Consider the following 23,966-nt stretch of genomic DNA (forward strand, 5'->3'; position numbering starts at 1 on the left):
TTTTATAGATGAAGAAACTGAACCCAAAGGTTGAGTAAATAACATGCCAATCCCTCAAGCTAGAATTCAAACCCAGCAACTGAGCTCTGTAACCAGAGCTCCCAACCATTAGAATGTGGTACTCCTATTAAAGATTATTGTGTTTGGTGCTATAAAGTTTTTATAGTGGAACCTCAAGTTGTATGTCAGCCTGTTATATGCAGAATACTTTTTATATAACTGAATTCACATTGATAGCATACTGATTAAATATAAAGATGAATGTTGATAATTTACAGCTTTCAAATAATAGGTTTGAAGAAATAGAAAATTAAACCAAGAATTTAATGTCTCATTTGGCAGATTAGCAGGTTCAACCAGTAACATCCATCATTAGTTAAACCCATTCTCAAGACTCAGAAAGCCATGCTACTGTCAACTGTGTTATATGGGTCTTATATCTGAATCCTTATCAGTCTCATTTTCATTTCTTAGACAGGTTTCATTTATCATACTTTTGTACTGTATTTCATATCAAATGTCAAGATAGAGTCTCTGATATCCAAGATTTAGAGGCAGTGATTTCCCAGTTTCACTCATCAAAATGCAGTGGTCCTAGACGTATGGAGAAATGGATGACACTGGACTTTTAAAGCAATCGGCAAACTTCAGAGAAAGTGTCACATTATTAAGACAATATAAGTTTCAAGGATATAAACTAAAGCTTTCTGAAGAACTAGACTAGAAAAACTGGCATAGCAGATAGGCCAGCATGATGTAACAGGACTTGACTCAGCAATATTTTGCTCATATTGCAATCAGTGAGGCAGCAATATGAATAAATACAAAGTACAGATAATGTTCAGAGGATGATTTAACAGATATGCTAAAAGATTCATTATTAAGGAATAATTGCCTGGCCACCCAGGGCATTTGTCATCTATGTGAATATGCTTATGTGTATAGAATTATCAAAGAATTATCTATCATGTGAGTACTAAGAGTGGAGATGTAGACATCCATTTTCATAGACACATGAAAAAAAGAAGAGAAATATAAATCTATGCTTCACAAGAGTGATTCTTGTTTTTTGTTTAAATGCCTTTTATAGACTTTGCTTGATAACATCTTTTTTTTTTTTTTTTATCACCTAATAGCTTCAAATAGCTTCATAGGTAACAAAAAATGGTCTGTACAGGAAAATGAATTACAGAGAAATTAAATGGCTTCCCTGGGGGAAATCATTCAATTTGTTGGCAGAAGTGGAAAACTGAAATAGGGCACAGAGAAGCTCTGTTCCTAACATGTCTTAGACCAGTCACGGGTGCAAAATATTTGGTGATAATAAAATGAGTGATTTTATTTTTAACATGGAATGATACAAAATTTAAGCTACATTAAGTTGCTCTTTTTTGTTGTTCTTGCGTTTTGGATTACTTTTATAATAATGACTTGGGAATATTAAACTTCCTTGACGGTTACTTATTTTGGGGGATTTAACGACAAAAAAAGTACATTTTGATTTTACTTTACATATCTATATATACATATATACCTGATATGATTTTACTTTATATATATTTTAAAAAAGCTTTTGCATTGTAGATTTACATATTCAGTATATCTCACATTAGAAGCTATTCAGTTGGATTTTAAAATGCTGAATATAACAATTTCTTTTGAACATTTTTTTTAGTTACAAAAGAAAATTCTATGGGAATAATTACACTATGCATTTCAAGTTTTCTTTGGTTGCTCAATGAAATGAAAACTGTAATAAACCTAGAAAAATGTGTTGTCAACAAAATATTACTAAAATTACTTAGAAGGTGAGTTATAGGCCCTCTTAATTTTTTGCCATACACTTGGGAAAAAAAGTCTCATTTATGTTATAGTTTTATTCTCTCAACATCTTGAAAGTACATATGAGATCTTTATCTCATTGGTCATATTACCAGTTCTCTTCAGAAAGTAAAAGATGCCTGTCCAAACTTAGTTTATCCCCAGTTTCTCTCACTAGTGTCTGAGGCTTAGGGTTGTTTTTATTATTCTAGAAGTTTTCCACCCCTACACTCTATATTCCCATTGGCTGACCTGCTAGGAAGTGGCAATTACAATGAACTGTTTCACAGCATATTCTGTTTAGGATTTCTTTAGTAATGGAATGAATGGGAAAAAAACCTTTTTATTCTGTTTTGTTGTTACCAGCCCTGCCCCCTTACAATACAGGAATTACCATTCAATAAGACTGGTAAATTCAGGTAAAGCTCATAATGAGAGAAACTTCTCTACTATTAGGGCTCACAAATTTTGGTGGAAGAGGCTTTGAATGGGACCAAGCACCACCTTTTTAGCATGGAATCACAGTTACTCTAAAACTGTCAATTTCTCTTATGTCCCCAGTTAGGAGCTGCTAGCCCACCATTTGGTTCTGCCATTTCTAATATGCTCATTTTCTGCCTCCTAGTAACTTTTACCCCATGTCTTCTAGTGAAGAAAATATCTCATAATACTGGACAGGACGACTGAAATTGGATTTTCAGACTTCTGATAATATCTGTTGCTCACCTGCTTGACAAACATCATGTAGTTTTTTCTGTTGCTTGGGTCTGATTTCAGCCAGCACTCTTTATATAGACTTGCATCCATAGAGCTAAATGACTACATTTGAAGTAATGGTTTATTATTATTTATAAAAACAATAACTCCTCCTACTAATAAGGTGTATTCTCTGGATGTGTAGCAGTTCGTTTATTGTCAAAAAACATAAAACAACAACAAAAGACTTCTTACTAGTAAGGTATTTTCTCTGAATATGTAGGAATTCTTTTATTACTTAAAACCAAACTTACTAGTAAGATTTTTTTTCCCAATAAAGTAGACTTTCTGACAGTTTTTAAAGGATTACACATTCTCTTCTTCCTGTAGAGCCTTTTACAAAATGTAGATATATAGAAATGGCTTTCAGCTCATGAACGGTACAAATTCCTGGTTACTACCACAGACCTATTGCATTATAATCTCCATATATAATATTAAACAAATATTCCAGGTGAATGTCATGCATGCACATTTTGAGAATCCCTGACTTAGGTTAACTGGTCAACCTTTTTGATCTTCAAATATCATAAGAAAAACTGAAGAAATCTTTTTTGGAATATGGTTGGGGCAGGTAAGCAATTTCATACTCCACAACTGGTCATGCAGTAAGTTCAACTGAAATAGGGCTTAAAGATGTCCTAAGATCTCAGGTAACAGTGGTAACTTACTACTAACAGCTGACCGATGAAATACTTTGACAGGCAGACAGATTTATCACTATTTTCATGAAGAACTGTTTTAATTCTGCTGTAATTATTTAACGTAAGCCAAATATTTAATGAAATACTTGGAAATTTCAAGCCTGAGTTATGTGCACCCTCTAGAGAAATCAGACACTGTGGCATTCTTTACCACCTAGATGTAGGTAATACCTATTTATAGCTCTTCTTTCAGGCAAATCCAGAAGGACTCAGCCTAGCTATTTTTTGATCTATATCACATCTGCCATTTAGTGTAGCAGCCTAGCAAACACTGGCGCTACCTTAGAAAAGGTGATGTAAGATGATGAATAAAAAGACCGGCCCTTAGGAGAAGGCTAGAAATGTGTAACTATCAAAAAAAAAAAAAAAAATAGAGAAATCTGTTATTAGATGTCAATGTGATATGTACCTTGGGATTTCAACTTGTTTTGTGCAATAACAATGGTGACCCAGGATACTTCCTTTTGCCATTAGCTAAACAGAAGCCTGTCTGCTTTCCTACCCTCTTCCTTCTCTCACACTTTGTTTTTACTAGAGACCCAATTAATTTGTTCTATGTTAAGCTGGTATCTTGTAAGGGAAGATCATAGGATGCCTTTAAGTATTTCTGTTAATTTTAACACTAAATAAGATAGTGTATGTTAACAGTTTAAAAGACTCCTTTCCTGGACATTAGAATTCCCAGAAAGAAACTGAAAAATAAATACTAAAGATTATTCCATTTTAGTATTCTGTGTACTTTAGCACACAAAGCAGACTCAGGACAATAATGTCATTACTGCATTCCTACTAGTATATGTATTTTGAAATATCTTATTTTTTTAGAATTACATCCTACAAAAAATGATAGATTCTCTCATATACAAAAAATGGATCCCTCATTCTACATAGGCTTCAATCAGGAAAGCAATTGTTCTTCTACTGCCAACTCTTAAATAGCCAAGATTAATTTCAAAGACAAAAATTTAAAAGTAGTGAGGCAATTCTTTTGACTTCTTGGAAGTGCTGTCAAAGAAAATATAGTATTTTCATTCTACTTTTTTTTATGTTGGTAATGAATTGTGATTCCTTTTCTTGCTAATGCAATACTTCTTGTACAGAGTAAGAATCATATACTAGACAGTTGAGAGTCTATCACTTAAAAGATTATCTTAAATTTTATGTGTCTATTGTTCTTGTACTAGTAGTAAGGGACTAAAAGGATTCATATAAGTAATTTTTTGCAATATGTGCAAAAAAGGGGGAAAGAAAGTGGACAGAAAGGAAATTTATATGTTGTTTAAGTGAAATACATGAAAAAATTGGACAGAAAAAATTCATGTAGTTGCTGAAAGATAATCCCAGCAGTGTTTCTTCTAGCAGTTGACAAGTTCTTGGTTCATTACACAACCATGTATTTTAAAATGAAAGACGGGACCAAAAGCACTTTTGTGGATTTGACCTTGAGCTGAGACAGATTGCCATTGGGTTAACACCCAATATCCAATCTTCACTTCATGCATTTGCCATTTTCTTAGTGTTATAAATGACTAACTTAAAATAAGTTACATTTTTAATATTCAAAACCACTTATATCTCCCTGGGATTGGTTTAAGTACACTTTTGGTTTTTTCCCAGCAAGACACGTATGCCAAAGCAAATAGATACCAATATATATTTTATCAATGAATAAGGGAGAGACAACTAATTTAAATCCTTTGCATTACTGTCTTCAAAAGAGTTATTTCCTGGCTTATATAGGTTAGTGAAGAACTTTTTGTATTGTGCTTATGTTTCTATTTGGTTTTGCTCCAAAGCCCATTAACTGTAACAGTCTGTTCAGGTTCATCAAACCAGTTGGTTGTTTAGATCTTGCTTTTGCTCTAAGGCAGGTAATTTTAATATCAGCTTGGAAGTTTAAAAAGTAATTATTCACTGACAGGGAGAATTTAACCCAGACATAATCTACTGTTAATTGACTACCAATGGACATAAAATCAATGGCCATTATGTTCATCTGTGAGTCACATATCTAAGTAAAATGTTGAAATTCATTTGAATTTTAGACAACTAATCGTAATAATAATAACACTTATTGACTGCTTAGTGGGTTTTAGGCCTGATACTAAGTATTTCACATGTACTAGCTCATTTACTTCTCACATTTTTTTTTTCTCCCCAGCTAGAAATAGTTGTTTCCAGTTGAACCCTTTGAGGCTTAGAGTAATTTTGCTCAAGGTCACACTTGTGGCAGATCCAGGATAGGAATTCCAACTCAGGCATTTGGACTGAACTTTGGATTGAAACTACCATACTATCCGGTTTTCTTGATATAATCAATTTCAGTGTCTTTCATTTTCAAATTAGGAAACTTAGACCCAAATGATTGAATTGACTGAGATTAACAGTTAGTTTCTTAAATTGAATGGAGATGATCAGCACTAGAAAACAAGACTCCTGACTCTGAGTTCAATGTACTTTTCATTACAATAGCTTCTTTCTCAGAAAACAAACTGTTGGTTCACACTAACCAGTTATTTTCAGAATATTTAAGTGTATGAAAGAACCGCTTAATGACTACTCAGTACCAACACAATCTTAAAACAATATTGAAAAGACAGAGAATGACAGATAACATTTTCCCAAGAATTTAGGATTAAGTTAAGTGGAATGAGGTTCCTTTTATCTACTGACCTATACTATATTTAGCTTAATTTCTATTTCCTTTTCTGATACTCTTCTATAAGAAGTATTAGAACCACTGTATTAAACGAAACATACTATTTTTTTATTTTCAAGTATGATACTTGAAATTAAGAGAAAAGTGTTATTCATATATATTATTTACTTATATTATGCTATGCAAAATTCAAATCCTCTAATTTTTCTTCTTAATAAAATTGGTCATTAGGTGATGTCATGGTAATGAACTTTCCAATCATTTTTATGAGCCAGTCTTTCATTTTATTTTGACTTATATGCTCTATAAATAAGTGTTCGATGAACTGGTCAAGGGAAGAATATATTTATGGTTTGTTAAAACATTTTATTTCCATGGAAAAGATAGATATGTATCGAGTACCTAAGACCATGCAGATTTCCTTCTTATCCATTCATCATTCTATAACTGTGTTGTCCGTATATAGCTAGGATGAATTTATCATTAGTTACTAATACTTCCCTCATCAGAATTGGTAAAAATCGGAAAGGGAAAAGATATTAATCATGCTAAAGCTACAAAGGAATTTATTATTTGATGTTTTTGTCAAAGGATTTTTTTAAAAAATTTTTAAGATTTTATTTATTTATTTGACAGAGAGCACAAGTAGGCAGAGAGGCAGGCAGACAGAGAGGGGGAAGCAGGCTCCCCACTGAGCAGATAGCCCAATGTGGGGCTTGATCCCAGAACCCTGGGATCATGACCTGAGCTGAAGGCAGAGGCTTTAACCCACTGAGCCACCCAGACGCCCCTGTCAAAGGATTTTGAAAGTGTGTGCATTAAATACAATATTTTAAGACCACTTTAAAAATCAAGCACTTTAGTTCATTTTAATTGATTAAGTCATTGCTTTGGGTGGCCCCATAAATTAAAGATATAACTATTTCTAAGGTCAACACCCAGGCCTTTGCAAAGTTTGTGTTTGTATATTTCCTTATTATTTGTGTTTGTATTCTTACGTTAGCTTTTAATGGCTTTTAGTGTGTGCCAATAATCTTTCTATTTACTTTGGTAGACAAATAGTGTTAACACAGTTTGAATGTGTTAAGTCATGAAAACATAGTTTTTTGGGGGGGTTAGTTGTTTTGTTATGCTTGGTCCCCATTGCCTGAATTAATACCTGATACATAAGAATTGTTCAGTAAAAATTTATCTAATGAATTCTACTTTATTAAATCCTGAAGTCTTTCAGGGTATCTGGTCTTAAAGTGATTTATTTCAGTGACAAAAGAGGTGGATAAAAGTCAAATTGTAGTACAGGTTCCTATCATCTTTTTAAAATATCAGTTCAACACAGTAAATTTACCCATGTAAAAAATTTCTGAATGACGTGATACAAATAGTTTCAAATAGAGACTTTAAAATGATAGGACCTTAATTATTTTTGACTATGTACTATAAAGAAAGGTCGGTGCTGTGCTAATTACTTATCATGACATTATTTACTTAATTTTTAGGACAGTATTTTGAGGAATATCTTCCTAATCCTATTAAAGCTGTGAGGTTAAGTAATTTGTTCAAGATAACACAACAAGTAGCAGATTCAGGACTGTCTCTAAGCCTTTACTCTGTACTGCCTCATGTAGACAAGAAGTAAGCCCACAAGTATTATAGATCAGATATAGTGAAGTAAGTCTTTAAGGATCAACTTCAGATTTTTGTTTTTAGTCTAGCTGTATTTTTTAATTAGAGAGAATGTAAATTCTTTGGAATTGTGATTACAAGCAGATAATACATTATATCATACAATATTTTTCTTACACATTTAAGAATTGAAGGATTCTGAGTAGGATAGTGATAGAGTCTCAGTTTTAGCAGGATTAATCTGGCTAGCAAATAGACTTTAGGGCAGAGGCAGGAAGAAGAAAGGAGGATATTGCAATAATCTCAGCAAGAGATGGTGACTGCTTAGACCAGACAATAAGTCTTGGCCTTTATCCTTGAGAACTTTTTTTTTTTTTTAAGATCTATTTATCTTAGAGGGAGAGAGCGTGAGCCAGCGTGGGGTTGGGGGACAGAGGGAAAGAAGCAGACTCTGCTGAGCATGGAGCCTAACATGAGACTCAATTGTACAACCCTGAGATCATGACCCAAGCTAAAATCAAGAGTTGGACACTTCACTGAGTCACCCAGGAGCCCTCCATGGGCACTTTTACTAGTGCTTCCTGGAAGTAGTTACAACTGGTTAAATTTGGAGTGGATTTTGAAAGTAGAGTCAGTGTATTTTCCAAATGAGTAGAAATAGAGGAATAGAGGAGGGAGGAGAGAAGAATGGACTAAGATGATTCCAAGATTTTGGCTTAAACAACTGGAAAAATTATGTTGCCAATTCTGGAATACAATCAAAGCTTGGTTTGGACCACTTTAAGTTTTAGACTTTCAAGTGGAGTATATTAGTGAAAACTATTAGAATCCCAAGTCTCTTTTAGTCAGTTTGCTTGAAGCTGGGCTTAAAGAACATACCTAAACATATCTTTGGGTAAGACAGCTGCCCTGTGAATTACTGATATTAGAGATGGAAACAAAGACAATTTTTTAAGAGTAGAAAAACAGAGTAGAAAAAACAGCCTTTAATGAAAATACCAAGATACAATTTATGACAAAACAGAAGACTTTATATACTTCGCAAAGATCATAGAAATCATTTAATTCAGTTCCTGATTTCATAGATGAAGGGATATTGCGTTTCTGAGAAATTTGGTGACATGTCCAAGATTAAGGACAAGAAAGAGTAATTTTCTAATTTGTAGTTACTCTTTATAAGAACATACTTTAGGTATGCTTTCATCCATATTTACTGTCAAAAATAAAAACAAAAGATTTTGAGAGAACCAAAGGGGTCCTCTCAAATGATAACTATGCTTCAAATGTGGTGTTAAAATTGAGGACATTGGTTTATATTATAGATGTTATTTTTTCCTCCAAACTCTTTTTTTTGATAATCAGGAAACCTAGAAAATGATGTGTATTTATAACAACTGCATAGCAGTTAATTTTCATAAGAGGTTAACAGCAGAAATAATGGGAGTCAGTTTTTTAAGCAGGAAAATATCCTAGATGGAGATTTGTGTCATATTTTCTGTAATTGATTGGCATTAACTATTAATAGTTCTTACTAGGTATGGAAAACTGTACATTTCTCAGAGTGGTAACAGTTTTATTTTTTTAAAGGCCAATTTAAATGCTCTAATGGAATGAATAAATTTATAAAGCTATCTTATTTTAAAACTCTGATAATGGGGAAAAGAGCAATTTAATATTTGATAGTAATTTTTTTCCTTAAAGATAAACTTAGTTGCTCTAATTTGTATATCTTACAGTAATTGTGGAATAATCATTAAATTATATGCTTGTGTTTATAGTAAACCTTTTAACAAATTACATTAAATTTACTTTTGATATTAAGTTGCTTTCTAAAATTACAGTAATTTCAACCAACATATTCATCTGTTATTTCTAGTTATTTTATTCAAAATAATTAGAAATAGGAGTTTAGATTTATCTATTATTTCCCTTCATGGTATAAAATTAAATATACAAAAAAAAAAAAAAAGAAAGAAAGGGAGGAAAGAAAAAAAAAAGAAAAAAAGATCTGCTTTTCTCTAGATTGTAATTTTTGTTTCTTTGTCTTGTTTTATAGAGCTACATTCATGGAAGCAGCCAAGCTCAGTTCGTGGCAGAGTCACACATTATTCTGGTACTAAGTATCCTTTAAAATACTGATGGATTGAAAAGGACAGAAGTTGCATGCTATCAAACTGACTTTTTTTCATAGCAGTAATTATCAAGATTTTAAAAAGACATGAAATTTTAAACTTTACTGTGTTACTTTCTAGTTCCTATGCCAATTATTTATTATTTAATTTTGCTTTTATTCTGAGTCATTAACAACCTATAATTTTCTCTTTTTTTTTTTTACTGACTGTTGAATTGCAAAGTATAGCTTTTGCTCTGCTTTGGTTATCTTTGACTAACATCTTTTTGTGGAGTTTGTGTGGCTTTACTTTAAAGGGTCCTAACGGAGAAAAACGTGTCCTAAAATATAAAAAGCAGAATTTTAAAATACTATCTTACTACTGATTTCCTTAAATAGTATGGTGGGTCAGAAGAGGGAGATTTATGATGGTTAGACATGTCTTTTTGGAACATAGCAGACTAAATGTTATAAATCAGATAATGGAGTACAATTTACGGTTTGGTGGTAGAAGGGCAAAGAAGACAGAATAGAACAGGAAAGAGGTTAAGTTTAAACTGTCTAATTAAAACCAAACTCTGAGGTTAAGTTTAAAGTATCTAATTAAAACCAAACTGAATACTCTTAGAATGAAATAAAGTTACTCTTGGGGTAAATAACTGTATCTTGGGGGAACACTAATGTTTGTGAGTCTTGAGAAATATTTGAAGGTTAAATTTATAATGTTGAATATATTGAGTCATCATCAGGATTTAAAGTGTGCCTATAGAATTGTTAATAAAATTTGATTACTTTCCTAGTTACCAAGATTCATATTCAACTGAAGTAATCTAGAACAAATTTTTAGTATTTTATATAATCAGAGCTATTTAAACCTTTAAGGAATCTTAAAACTCATCTAGGTCCAAACCTCATTTCATAGGTAGAAAAACTAAAACCTACAAAATGTAATTGACTTGTTTTAAGTTGAAGGAAGAACTAGGAATAGAATTCCCTTTTCTTTGTCATGGTCTATCGGTTAAGTTTTATATATGTTATTATGATCTATGACACAGGATTTCATGAATAAATGTCAGTCATTCCATCTTGAAGTTTTTGTTTTTAATTGAGAAGGAAACGACTTCAATATCATTAAGGTTTTTGTATTTCTCTACTTTATAACAGTGCGTTTTTTAAATTCACCAGCAAGTATGTATTTTCTACCTTCAGCTTTTTAAGCAATCTATTTTATTTGCATAATATGTTCTGGACAATGTGTCAAGTGTTAGTATATACCGAGTCTTCTATTAATTGTAGTGGAGGAGAGGGGTAGGAGTGCTTAAAGCACTTCCAATTCTCAAGAAGCTCACAAACTTACTCATTTATAAAATCAGGATTAGCAAAGTAACCACATAGCATTTTTGGGCTATTTTGGTGTTTGTTTGTTTTTTTTTCTTCCCTCTTTTACTTTCCCATGAGTTCTGAATTTATATTTCTTCTACCCTTTACACATACTTGTATGCATATGGGGAATTGTGCATCTTCAGCCCATTTCTTGCTTGCATGTATTTAATTACCTGTGTGCTTTAACAAGAAGCTTACTAGTTTTATGTTTTTGCTGTAGTTTGTCTCATAGATTAAAATCAGAAATATCAGTATTTTAATTAACATTCTCAAGTTTTGTGGTCTTGATCAGTAAGTGGCAGGTTTCTCTTTTCTAACTTTAATACAATAAGAAATTCATACTTCACGCACATCAGAGGTGCCTTGGGTAAGAAAATGAAATCCAGATCTATGTATTGGAACATCTCCTTCTCCTTATCGGAAAATAAAGGAAGACCATCTTTACTCTTTACTTACCTCTACATTTTATAGATGTATTTATGAAGCAAAATATATTTGTGTTGAAGCACATTGGTAGGAAACCAACTATTACAGGTGACATTTTAGCTCTTATTTATATATTGTAGGCTTTTATTTTCTATCCTATTTCAATCCATGAAACAGCATTTTAGCCATGTACTTTCTTCAAAGTAGCTAGTCTGTGAAACACATCAGGAGTACCTAGCAAAAACTATGTTGAGACCATCATTGTATGGCAGGAATTCTCCAGGGTTTCATTTCATGGCTCATTGACATCAAGCTGAGATTTAGGATGCAAAGAAATTGCACAAGCAATATGAAGTCTTCCATGTAGATTTTTAACAGTAATATGTAACAGATTTAAAAGTGCTTATTCTCTTTATGCTACTAATAGTTACTTATTGCTTTCTTCTCCTGGTTTGTTTGTTGTAAGGTAACTGAGAAAATGTCTTTTAAAATGGTGGACTCATCAAAACTATTGGTGAACTTTTAAAAGTAGCTGAAATAATAATTTCTGCTTTTACTTTCACTTGGCAGATTGTACTGATATTTTTTTAAACTTACCATGTATTTTTTTTTAATAATTTGCATGTGTATGTTTTCCTTTTTACAAAAAGGAAGGAAGGAAGGAAGGAAGGAAGGAAGGAAGGAAGGAAAAAAACCTGTAAATTCCAGATGGTCACTTCTTGTTTATCTAGAGAGAATATGCCTGCTTTTTGTTTTTCTCCTTCTGATTTAGTAAGCCAAATCATTAGATGCAATTGCTGTATGCAAAATTTTGCTGGAAAAAAACTAAGAACAGATGGAATCATTTGATGTCATAGGTTACAGATTCATATTTACTAAAAATAAGATTTTTCTCCCCATTAGTGTTTTATTTTCTCAGTACCTTCTTTATGAAAAAACAAAAAGCAGTCCTAAGTAGTTCATGAGAGAAAACTATATAAAAAGGATTAAGAAATATCACATTTTAATATGGAATATGTGAACTAAGAATAACTTATGGAATCCTTTTATTTTTCCTAGTAAAAATTCATTGTTACTTATTTTTCATTCAGTTGTATTTCAATACCTAATGCAAATGTAAAATATTTGCTGTTTACAAGAAGGTAGACTGATAGAAAAATAATTGTAATTTAGTGTGACAAATGTTATAATGAGTGCTTGGAAGCTCAAAAGGAAGAGCAACTCACTGCCTAGAGAACTTGCATTGACTTTTCAGCTGGTTTTCGTACAGTGGAAAAAGGAGTTTCCCAGACAGAGAATGAATGAGGACATTCTAGTAGGAGGTCCAGCAGGCACAAAAATATAAAATGAGAGAGAATATTCACAAATGCTTAAGAGCAGATTGATGAAAGGTTACTTTGGATGCATAATGAAAATCTTCCCACACCTTACTAAGAAATTTGAACCTTAAGTGAATTCACCAAGATGCGGTCTGTTTGTGCTAGTAGATAGAGGATACATGAGTTCTAAGACTGGCTTTTAACTTTTTTAAAACTCTGATCTATCCCTTAGTTCTCTACATCCCTCAAGTTCTAGGGTCTCAAGATGATGTCATAAAATAAACATCTTTTCAAAGTTAAAATACTAATGTAAAAGACAAAGGGTACACTAGCAATAATAATTTAAATATATATATGTATATATAGGTATACACACATACACACTTAGATCACATTTGCTTTTCCTATGAGAAATATATTTGTTTTCCACTTATTATGAATGAGTATTATTTTACTTTGCATTTGTTTTCATTCTGTGATAGAAAGCAAATGTTTTAGTGTGTTATATCCAAGGAAAAACATACTACATAAAAAAATGATGGATGCAAATTGAAGATAATTTTAGATTTAGAGCTCTGTAAGTCTTCTTAATATGCTAACATTTTTTTCAACATCTGCTCTCATTTATCTTTAAATTGACAATCCTCATTCTCTTCCTAGGAGCAACAGTAAACCTAACATCATGTACAACTGAGAATGGATCATAATATAGTACAAATGTATTTGTTACCAGTTCAGTAGGATGCTCAGTGCCTCTGGGTGCTGCATATAATTTATACAAATAGCAGCTTCTGTTTTATGTGGAATTCTGTCAATATTTTGACTTTTTAAGCAGTAAAAGGTGATTGACAGATTTAGCAGAGAAACTCAGGTGTGCATTGCTGTGACAGTACTCAATACAAAGTGAAAGTAATACATGAATTAGACTAGGGTGTGTGTGTGTGTGTGCGCGCGTGTGTGTGTGTAGGCATAGGCATTAGCAAACTCAGAACAACAGAAAAAGTCTGAAAAACATAGTTCATCCATTGCTTGGGACTCTTCAGTAAGACAGCCAAAATGGCTACACTCACAGTTTAATGGCAGAAAATCAACTGTTAATCCAGAGTTAAACACAGAAACTCTCAGATTAGTGTTGAGTCATCCAACCCTCTACTCAGTGAAGAAAGCCTTACACATCAAGTCTGACAGACGATCGTCTAGCTTTTACCTCTTTCTAAAAGTTAATACTTCACCTAAAAATTATATTACAGATTTTTTTCCCAAATGGTAAGTCTTATGTAGGCCCTTTTTTAACCAAAACTTTTTGTCATTGATATGCAAAATGATATGATACTTAAGTTAAATAATAATTCTCAACACTCAAAGGCCTTAAATTAAAAACTTAGCTTTAAAAAAAAAGAGAAAGTTAGCTCTTTTAAGCCATTTTAGTTCAAAATCTTAATTACAATCAACGTTAAAGTAGGTTCACAGCTTATTTTTTGGTAAAGCCTAGAAACTTATACACGACCATATAACTAGTCATTCCTTTGTTTTTAAGTCCTATTTGGGGGTTGTATGCTCTGTATTTACTAAGTTCTCACATTTCTTTTCAAGTAAATAAAACTAACTTCCTCTCAGATATAACAGTTTATACTGCCTTTTGCACTGCCTTGGATCCTGTGTAACACAGTTGACAAACTAGTACCAGTGAGTTCTAAATCCAGTCTGTCTACTATTTCGGTAAATAAAATTCTATTGGAACATAGGCACACCTATTCATATCTGTATTGTCTTGATTACTTTGTACTACAACAGCAGTGTTAAGTGGTAGCCATACATCATACAGCTTACAGAGAGTTCATATAGTTGTATTTATCATATTTATAGTTGAACCTTGAACAGTGTGAGTGTTAGGGTTGCTGACACCTCCCCCCCCATATACACACACATTTAGAAATCCACATAATTAATTTTTTCTCCTCAAAAATTAAGAGCGTGCTGTTGACTGGAAGTCTCACTGATAGCAAATAATCATACATATTTTTTAATATTGTATGTATTATATACTGTTTCTTACAAATAAAGCTCGAGTAAAGAAAATACTAAGAAAATCATAAAAAGTACAGTTATAATACTGTACTAGAGTAACAAAAAAAATTTGCATACAAGTGGACCCCAGCAGTTCAGACCTGTGGTTTTGGAGGTCAACTGTACTTTCTAGGTCTTTACAGAAAAATTCTGCAAATTACTGTTCAGTAGGATGTGGTAAGTAAAAAAATCAAAAATCCCCAACCTTTTGACCTCAAGATAGTTGCTGTTAACTTTATTATCTTTCTCTGCATTTCCAGCTATTTTGTTCCTTTGCTCTTCTCTCATCATTTTCATCTAACCTTGTGATATCATCCTACCTTATTTCTTTTATGGTTTTTTGATTGGCAACTGTCACCTACTAGTTTGTGGCTTTGCATAAGTTATTCAGACCTCTCTGCTTCATTTTCCTTGTTTGGAAACTGAAAAAAAGGATATCTGTCAAAGAGTTGTATGGCAATGAGTAAGATAATGAACAAAACTTTCCTGCCTTTTTGGGGGGTCTAACATTGTAGTGACAGGAAAAAGAAGTAAAAAAAATTTTTTTTAAATTGAATGTGAAATTTCTTTTAAAAACAATGTTACAGAGAAAAAACAGGAAAAAGGAATTAGAGGTTAGAGGAGGCTTTTCTGGTAAGATGTCATTTGAGCAAAAACTAAAAGGGAAGTGAAGTTTGTGGATATTTGGGAGAAGAGCATTAAGCTGGGGAATATCAAGTACAAAGATGCCGAGGCAAAGAGATTTCAGTCTTGTTGGAAAAATAGCTAGTAGGACAAGAATAAGAGCAAACAAGAGCAGACACCTATAGGCTGTGGATCAGGATGCAAATCATGTAGAGCCTAGAGGCCACTTTGAAATCTTGTTTATTCAGAGTGCCATGGAAAGCTTTTAAATTGTTCTGAACAGAAGAGTGACATTACCTGACTTAAAGATACTAAGAACGAGAATGTTTTTAAGATTTAAGGGAATTTCATAAGCAAGAAACAACCAAAAAATTCATAGGGAAAGAAATAATTTGCCACATTAAAATGACAACTCTGCATAACAAAGCAATTTAAAAAAGAGAATGAGTTCAGCATCATGACAGTATGAGTTGTTCCTTTTGTCTTTTTGATTTACAAAATTGGACATCTGTAACCAAACAAAAGTACCTCAGCTCAATCCACCAGGACACTCCTCTGCACTCCTTATAGTGGGTGACTAGGATGTCAGAGAGGGCTGGATCCAAAGGAGTCTGTGAGCCTGTCCCATACCCACTTGCTGCCATCAGAAAAGGTAATGTGGAGAGTGAAAAACTGGTACACTGACCAGAGATAGAGTATTTTGGGGATCCAACCAGCCTGAGGGGAGAAACTGGCAAACAGAAAAGAACAGAGACAAGTTTGGGGGCAGAGAAAAAAAAAGAGGAAAACAAACCCAAGTTGCCCTTCTGTCCCAAGCAACACTGCCACCTACTAGGCTTGGAGGGTGGCAAGCAACAGCAACTGCATCTCTGGCAGAAGAGGTGGAAAAGGAAAGTGGTGAAGGACAGATGGCCTGGCAGTGCAGGCTGCAGGGACCAGCAACACCCAGCTCCCTGAGGAGGGACCTTATGACTGGGGAAAGGAAGAGTAAAGAGAGAGAGGCAGACAAGAACATCAAAGGGTCTTACAAGAAAAGCGTTTCCTGCAGCAGGCTCCAGGATTTCAGCTGAAGGTCAGCCCAAAGACCTCTGGGATTTCCCCACCGGAGGATTCTCTTACTGGCCCAAGGGCACTCCCACAGCCCCAGGTGTTAAGTCCATACCTACTCAGACTTTGCCCCCAGCCTTTTTTTTTTTCTTCTAAACATAGCTCTTTTTACAAGCCTGTTCCCAAGGGTAGCAATGAAAGCCAGCTCCAGTAAGAAAGCCCAAAACTTGTGCTATAGCACCACCTTCTGGAAAACAAAGGTTTCTAATTGCCAGCCTGTTGAACTGTAACGAAGTGAACAAGAAAGGCATGTGCTACTTCAAATGGGACAGTAGAGGCACATTTCATTAGATACTGAAAAATCACAGTAATATGGTATCACAAAAAGGGTAATTCTCAAGCAACCAAACTTCAAGGCATGGAATACTGTAATCTAACTGATAAAGAATTCAAAATTTCTTTGTTAGAATGAAGAAATTTAATTAGCTACAAGAAAACAGGCAATTCAGTGAACTCAGGAATAAAATTAATGAAGAGAAGGAGTTCTTTACAAAGAGATTTAAATTTTAAAAAAAGAACGAAAGAAATTCCGGAGCTGAGAAACTTAATAAATGAGATAAAGTATATACTAGAAAGCATAGAAAACAGAGCACATCAGATGGAAGAAAGAATAAGCAAGTTGGGAGATAGGAATTTAGAAATGACTCAGTTGGAAGAAGAAGGAACTATTATTTTTAAAAAGTTAAAAAACCCTAAAGATTATTACTCTGTCAGATAAGCAAATATCAGAATAATTGTATACCAGAAGGAGAAAAGAGAGAAAAGGAGGTAGAGTTTATTTACAGTAGTAATAGCTAAGAACTTCCTAAACATGAAAAAGAAACTAGACATATAAGTCTACTAAGTTAAGGCAGTACCTTATTATCTCAATGCAAAAAGATCTCCAAGAAACTGTTAAAAGTCATTATAAAGAAATAATCTTAAAGGCAGCCAGGGGAAAAGAAAAAAATAACCTGGAAAGGAACCCCCATTAAGCTCTCAATGCATTTCTCAGTAGAAACACTATAGGCCAGGAGAGAGTAGAATGACGTACTCAAAGTATTGAACAAGTAAAATTACCAGTCAAGTATACTTTATATCATAAAATCATCCTTCAGATATGAAAGAGAAAGGTTGAAGAAACTCTACACCACCAGATCTGTCTTATAAATAATGCTGAAAGAAGTTTTTCAAGTTGAAATAAAAAGATGCTAATTAGAAACACAGAAAAAAATCAAAGTCCACAAATGTCTGATAAAGGTGATAGAAATAGAAAACTGTAACTTTATATTAGAAAAGTATATTAACCACTTAATATAAAGGTTAAAGGAAAGAACTTTAAAAATAATTACAGCTACTGCAGTTTATTAATGAATTCACAGCATAAAAAGAGCTGTTCTGTGACATCAAAAATAAAAAGGTGAGGATTGAAGGGTAGAACTTTTATACATGAATCAAGAAGACAAAGTTTTTCTTTTTTTTCCTGCTGATAGCAACTTATCTGAGGTATTCTGTCTAAGCCTCATGATAACCACAAGTTAAAAATCCAGATACAGGAAACAAAAAATGGGGGAGGATTTAGGGGGGAGACTGAGCAAATTACTATGGAAAACCACAAATTTACAAAGAAACAGAAGGAAAAAGAAACACCAAAAAAAAGAAACATTGAAAATCCAGAAGACAAAAGATGGTGGTAGTAAGTCCTTAGAAATCACTATTCATGCTAAATGTAAATGGATTGAAATCACCAATCAGAAGGCACAGACTAGCTGAACAGATTTTTAAAAAGGAAGACCCAAATATATGCTGTCAGAGACATTTCAGCTCTAAACACACATGTGGGCTCAATATAGAGAAATGGAAAGGGATATTTTAAGCAAGTATAAAACAAAAGAAGGTGCAACTACCCATACTTAGATTGGGCAAAAGAGACTTCAGCCAAAAATGTTAGCAAGAGATAAAGTAGGTCATCATATAATGATAAAGGGGTGAATACGTCAAGAAGATATAATAATTGTAAATATATATGCACCAACATACCAGAGCAGCAAAATATATTCAGCAAATACTAACAGATCTGAATAGAGAAATTGAACACAATGCTGTAAGAGTAGGCAATTTCAGTAACCTAGTGTTAGCAATGTATAGACCTATCCAGATAGATCATCAACAGGAAAATGTTAGAATTGGACCAAACTTTAGAACAAATGGACATAGAACATTCCATCCAATAGCATAAAACACATTCTCTTGTCAAGTGCACATGGAACATTCCCCAGGATAAATGATTTGATAAGACCCACAACACATATTAACAAATTTAAGAAGTCTGTAATCATACCAACTATCTTTTCTGGACCACAATGGTATAAAATTATAAATCAATAAGAGGCAATCTAGGAAGTCTACAAATGTGGAAACTAAACAACATATCTTTAAACAACCAATAGATCAAAAAGAAATAAAAAAGGAAATTTTAAAATATCTTCAAACAAATGAAAATGGAAAATACAATATACCAAACTAATGGGATACAGCCAGAGCAGTTCTGGGAGTTAAGTTTATAGCAATAAATGCATATATTGAGAAATTATAATCTCAAGTAAACAACTTAACTTCACACCTCAAAAAACTGAAGAAAGAACAAATTAAGCCCAAAGTTAACAGAAGAAAGGAAATAAGTACAAAGTAGAAATAAATGAAATAAAGACCAGAAAATCAATAGAATGGACCAATAAAACTAAGAGTGGATTCTTCAAAAAGAAACAAAATTGACAAACATTTAGCTCAACCAAGAAAAAAGACTCAAAATCAGAAATGAAAGTGGAGTTATTAGAATGGATACTTCAGAAATATGTAGGATCATAACATACTTATATGAATAATTATATGCCAAAAATACATAATTTAGAAGAAATGGATACATTCCTGGGAACATAATTTGCCAACACTGAATCAGGAAGAAATAGAAAATATGAACAGATCAAATATGAATAAAATATTCTATCTGTAATCAAAAACCTCCCAACACAGAAAACCCCAGAACCAAATGGCTTCCCTGGAGAACTGTACCTTACACTTAAATAAGAATTAACACCAATCCTTCTCAGTTCCAACCAAAAAAAAAAAACCCCAAAAAACTGAGAAGTAGAGAACGCTTCAGATTCTATGAGGCCAGCATTACACTGATACTAATACTAAATAAGGACACCACAACAAAAGAAAACTATAATATCCCTGGTGACTACAAATATAAAAATTTGTCAACAAACTATCAGTAAACCAAATTCAAGAACACTTAAAAAGAATTATACACCATAATCCTAGAATTCGAGGATGGTTCAACATGCAAATCAATAAATGTAAAACATAACATCAATAAAACAAAAGATAAAAATCACGTGTTCATCTCAATAGATGCAGAAAAAGATCTGACAAAATACAACACCCTTTCATGATAAAAATCCTTAATGGGATTATACCTAATCCCTTATACCTTAACGGATTAGGTATATAGTCAGAACATCAGAACGTACCTTGGCATAATGAAAGCCATATAAAACAAACCCAAAGCTAACATTGTATCTTTCTTTAAAGATTTTATTTATTTATTTGAGAGAGAAAGGAAGCAGAAGAAGGGGGAGGGAGAGGCAGACAGAGAAAGACTCCCTGCTGAGCAGGGAGCTGGATGTGGGGCTTAGTCTCAGGACCCTGAGATCATGAGGTGAGCTGAAGGCAGATAGTTAACCGACTGAGCCACCCAGGTGCCCCGCTAACATTGAAATTCAATGGAAAAAAAAATGAGAGCTTTTCCTCTAAGATGCAGAACAAGACAAAGATGCCCACTCTCACCACTCTCATTCAGTACTATACTGGAAGTCCTAGCTAGAGCAATCAAGACACAGATATAGAAGGCATCTAAATTGGAAAGGAAGAAGTAATATTGTTGCTACTTGCAGATGATATGAGCTTATATATATCTATATCAGTACCAATAGAGAATCCCAAACTCTGAGCCAAAAAATTGTTGGCAACTAATCAACAATTTCAGTAAAGTTGCAGGATACAAAATCAAGTTGCAGAAAAGAGTTGCATTTCTTTACACTAATGATGAAGCATCTAAAAAAGAAATAAAACCATCCAATTTACAATAACATCAAAATTTTTAAAAATCATCAGAATAAATTTAACCAAGGAAATGAAAAATCTGTACAACAAAACTACAAGACTTTGCTGAAAGAAATCAAAACACAAAGAAATGGAAATGCATTCTACATTCATGGATCCGAAGAATATTATTAAAATATCTATACTTCCCAAAGCCATGTACATAATCAATGCAATCCTTTTCAAAATGTAAAGGCATTCTTTACAGAAATAGAAGAGGGGCGCCTGGGTGGCTCAGTTGGTTAAGCGCCTGCCTTCAGCTCAAGTCACCATCCCAGGGTCCTGGCATCAAACCCCACATCAGGCTCCCTGCTCCGCGGAAAGCCTACTTTTCCCTTTCCTGCTGTTGCTCCCCCTGCTTGTGCTTTCTCTCTCTGTATCAAATAAATAAATAATATCTTTTAAAGAAAAGAAAAGAAAAAGAAATCGGAGAAACAATCCTAGAATTTGTTTTGAACCATAAAAGGCCCCAAATAGCTAAAGCAGCCCTGAGGTAAAGGAACAAAATGAGAGGTACAGCACTTCCACATTTCAAACAATTCTTCAAAGCTATAGTAATAAAAGCAGTATTGTACTGATACAAAAACAGACCCACAGACCAAGGGAATAGAGTAGAGAGCCCAAAATTAAACTTCGGCATATACAATCTACTAGTATTTGACAAGGAACCCAAGAACGTTCAGGAAAATAGTCTCTTCAACACATGTCACTTTTGCACATGCAGAACAATGAAACTGGACCCCTATCTTGTGCCACCCACAAAAGTGAACCAAAATGAATTAAACATAAGATCTGGTACTATAAAACTCATAGGAGAAAACAAAGGGAAGAAGTTCACTCACACCAGTCTTGATGGCAATAATTATTTTGGATATGTCACCAAAAACACGACAACACAAGAAAAAAAAAGGGGGGGACTACACCAAATTTAAAGGCTCTGCAAAGCCAAAGAAACAACATGGAAAGGCAACCTACTGAATGCAAACCCCACATATCAAATAAGGGGTTAATATCCAAATATATTACAAACTCCTAAAACTCAATTACAAAAAGCAACTTGATTAAAAAATGGGCAGAGGAACTAAACAGCCATTTTTTCAAAGAAGATGTGCAAATGCCAACAGATACATTAAAAGATGCTCAGCATCACCAGTCATCAGGGAAATGCAAATCAGCATCACCAGGAGATACCACCTCACTCTGTTATAATTTACGCCTGTTATCCAAAAGATGAGAAATAAATATTGGTAAGGCTGTAGAGAAAAGAGAACCCTTGTGCTCTGTTGATGGGAATGTAAATTGGTGTGGCCACTATGAAAAAACAGTATGGAGTTTCCTCAAAAAATTAAAAATAAAACCACCATACAATTCAGCAGTTGCACTTCTGGGTATGTGTCCAAAACCACTACTTTAGATAGATACATGCCCCCTGTGTTTACTGCAGAATTATTTAGAATAGCCAGATATGGATGCAACCTAAGTGTCTATTGATAGATGAATGGTTAAAAAAAGTTGATACACAAATATTGTTCAGCTATGAAAAAGTAGGATGTCTTGCTGTGTTTGCAACAACAGGGATGGAATTTGAGCACATTATGCTAAGTGAGATCAAAGAAAGACAACTACTGTATGATATACGTGGAATTTTAAAAAGCCAAACTTGTCAAAACAGTAAAATGGTGGTTACCACAAGACGGAGGAAGGGTGCTGAAACAGTAAAGAGTATGAAGTTAATCATGGGTAGTAAATAAACCATAGAGAATTAATGCACAGTGAAATGAATATAGACAACAGTGTTGTACTGTAATCAAATTTGCTTAGTCTAGACCTTAATTATTTCAAAAGGGTAATTATATAATATGATAGAGGTGATGATTATCACTACATTGGCAATCAATATATATCAAATTAGTATGTTGTACCTCTTAAATTTACGCAGTGTCTTATGTCAAACATATTAAGGTTTTAATACATAAAAAGAAAAAAAAGGAGAGAAGACTTCTATTGCATTGTAGTTAAGAGCAAATGGGCATTGGCTCAGACAGCCTTGGTCTGAATTCTGGCTCTAGCACTACTTAACACCTTGTGCCAGTTATTAGTCTCTAATTTTCATTATCCCAGTTTGTAAGTAAGAACTAAAACAGTACCCACCTCACAGCACTGTTAGAAGGCTTAATGAGAGAAATCCATGCACAGTGCTTAGCTCAGTTGCCTGCACATAGTTGAGGTAAATAAATGTTGGCTATTAGATTAAATATACACATACAAACATATAAGACGACACATAAAGGAAGAATTCAAATGCAACACTTCAACCAATTCACATCCAGAAAAAGAAAGCACCGTACAAATTAACTTAAGAAAAATACAAATATGGGTAAGAGAGTTATGGGGAAATGGGGGGGAAAAAAGAGCAATATACAAAAGGTTAAACAAAGAGAGGAATCAACTTATCAAAGGATGCTCAGACTGTTATTACAGATGGTCAGTCATCAGTTTGGTAAAAGCAATAGTTCAGCAAAACTATTGATGAAATACAGGAAAAATACAGTATGATTGTACCTTAGTAAACTTGAAAAGACACATACCTCCTCTTAAAAGAACTCTACCAGTAAGTGTAGATCTTACAGAAAATATTGCACATGTAAACAGATATCCGTGTAGGAATATTTATAATAGCAAACATTTGACAACCATGTGCATCAGTAATATAAAGCAATAAAATGTGGTATATGCTTAAGAAAATCCTATTAATTCTGTCACAAATTGAATTTGCTTATTATTCAAAAACAATTCCAACAAGAAGCATATTACTCATGTAGTTTTCACACTGTAACTTAACTATTTGCAGAGGAAAACTGGTAAAAAATGGTATGAAGAGCTTTTAATGGGGATTGGATTTACTTGTGTGACCACAGTTAATATCCAATATTCTTTTGCCGAATAAAGAATACTTTTTCTTGAGATTATATCTGTGTATAGGTATGTTTATAACACACAAATATATGTGCAAATGAGTGTTTATGTGTAAAATTTTATCCTGAATATATTTTTATATATGGCTATACTTTTATTAAAATTTTTAAGCATTTAATTTTGTAAAACTTATTCCCCAGAAATAGAATTAGTTACATTTACCCATGATTTTATTAGTGGAATTTCAAAAGCATTTGTAGTGATACTTATTTTACTTATAATATCTACATAAAATCATTTTAAAT

General features: G+C 33.3%; 1 protein-coding gene across 1 annotated transcript in view; it reads left to right on the plus strand.

The window, feature by feature from the left end:
* The window catches only part of TUSC3 (tumor suppressor candidate 3), a 252,662-nt gene that overhangs the window by 209,949 nt on the left and 18,747 nt on the right, over nucleotides 1-23,966 (plus strand). The window contains exon 7 of the mRNA XM_080796474.1: nucleotides 9,620-9,683. Coding sequence (XP_080652600.1) covers nucleotides 9,620-9,683 — 64 coding nt within the window. The remainder of the gene's footprint in view (nucleotides 1-9,619; nucleotides 9,684-23,966) is intronic.

Source organism: Martes martes (genome assembly GCF_963455335.1).
Source record: "Martes martes genome assembly, chromosome: 2".
In the NCBI taxonomy this organism is placed as follows: Eukaryota; Metazoa; Chordata; class Mammalia; order Carnivora; family Mustelidae; genus Martes; species Martes martes.